This window comes from Condylura cristata, unplaced genomic scaffold (genome assembly GCF_000260355.1).
Source record: "Condylura cristata isolate star-nosed mole 26May11 unplaced genomic scaffold, ConCri1.0 scaffold00013, whole genome shotgun sequence".
Lineage (NCBI taxonomy): Eukaryota > Metazoa > Chordata > Mammalia > Eulipotyphla > Talpidae > Condylura > Condylura cristata.
In genome coordinates, this window is record NW_004567114.1 from 2,956,929 (window position 1) to 2,958,718 (window position 1,790).

General features: G+C 53.6%; 1 protein-coding gene across 1 annotated transcript in view; it reads right to left on the bottom strand.

Moving 5' to 3' along the window:
* Positions 1-880: 880 nt before the first annotated feature.
* The window catches only part of CCNK (cyclin K), a 21,423-nt gene continuing 20,513 nt past the window's right edge, over positions 881-1,790 (bottom strand). Inside the window, exon 13 of the mRNA XM_004681581.2 lies at positions 881-1,790. This exon is cut by the window's right edge and continues 24 nt beyond it. Within this exon, the coding sequence (XP_004681638.1) occupies positions 1,637-1,790 (154 nt within the window). The 3' untranslated portion in view covers positions 881-1,636.

Sequence of the window (1,790 nt, forward strand, 5' to 3'; positions counted from 1 at the left end):
GGCGTCCTTCCTCGAGGTCCCTTCCCGTCCAGACACTCGGATTCTAGGCCTTGAAGCCCGCGTGACACCTCTACTGTGGCTTCCGTCCCCACTGTGACGTCGCCCTTACGGCCTCACCCGGTGGCCGAGCTCACCCTGGATGGGGCTCTACCGAGTAACTTCCTGGGGTGGCACGTTTTTATCCAAAAGCTATTAGCTACACATCAGTGTTTAAAGAAGAAAAAGTGACCTTTCATTTTTTTTTTCTTGAAAACTTGAGAGGAAACAATACATACTACTGATTTTTTTTTTTTTTTAAAGAAACAATGCATGACTGCAGGCAGTAGAGGCTCTATTTTTCATAAAGTGGGGGAGTATTTGTGCTGCTTTCTGGGAGCGGGCTGGAACGTCTGGTTCCTGTCGCCGGCCGGCAGCCACGCTCTTGTCTTCTGGAGAACGTGACCGCCAGCCACAGGGCCTCACCGCTCCTGGCACGCGGAGAGCTGCGGGCCGGGGCTCCTGGGCCTGTTTCTACCTTCATTTGAACCACTTTGATTTGGGGAGAGAAAAAGAAATAGAACTTTTTGATAGTGTGGTAAAGCATTGATTTGAACTATTTTAGTAAAGGAGTACCAGAGAAGATTGTGATAGTGTCTACTTTGCGCTAGATAAATAAAGGCTCTTTGCAAGCCTGCCGCCGGCGTGCGTGTCTGTCTCGGCGGGGCGCCCGGCCGCTGCGCCACTCCTCTGCCTCAGGCAGCTGGGGCCCAGGCCGGTCCTGTGAGGACACCCCCATGGGCGCAGGCATGGGGCTGGCCCAGATGCTTGAGGTTGGGGGCCCGGCCCCCCCGGGCGGGCTGTGCCCGGCCCCAGTGTGCGGAGGGAGGCCGGTTCTGGAGGCGAGCGCCCACCTCTGCCCACAACAAGCCGGAGGGTCGTTTCAAATGTTTATTTGGATAACTGAAGGAGGCTCATTTGTAACCAAGATGGGGTTCACAGTATGTTGTTACATTCACACTTAAAAAATATATCTCTATGTACAGGACTTTGCAAATCGATGTAAACATACATTACTTCCCAAGTACACGTCTCCCCTTTACCTGGAGGAGAGAGAAAAAAGCCATCCAACAAGGCCACCCCTTCAAAATAACTTTTAATACAAAGAATGCAAATATTTCTAAATCAAAAATGTGGTTCACCTGACGTAGCGGGTGTCATGGGAAAGAACGTCTCGGAATGAAAGTGATGGCAACAGCTTGACCTCAGGTGGAACTGGACGATTTAAAATTGAGTTTCCAGGAAAAATAGGCACTGATTTCTAGAAGGAAAGTCACTCCTTACTGAAGCTATTTACTGAGCCAATATGGCTGGTTAACACCTCCCTAGCATAAAGGAACCCAGTGCAGACCTTGGACGGCACCGCTGAAGCCAAGTACAGCCGATCACGATGGGCACTGCCCAGGCTCCCTGAAAGCCGCTGTCCCCCACGCCCCAGCTGGGAGAGCCCCCCCATTTCATCCCGTGGGGCCAGTCACTTCTTCCCATACCGCAAGTGTCTAGCGTTACACAAAGGACCCTGCTGCTCACCCACTGAACTACTCTTCAAGTTGGTTAGAAAACTTGGTAAAAAAACAAAGGGAAGCAAAGGCCTTCCGCGTTATCTCATCCAGGCGGCCCGCCCCAGCCCCCCCACTGGAGGCATGCCAGGTGGGGGGATGGGTGGGGGGACCGGGGGCTGCCCTCCAGGGGGCACCGCTGGAGGTGGGTAGCTAGCAGGTGGCAGGCCCAGGCCTGGAGGAGGGTGAGGCGGG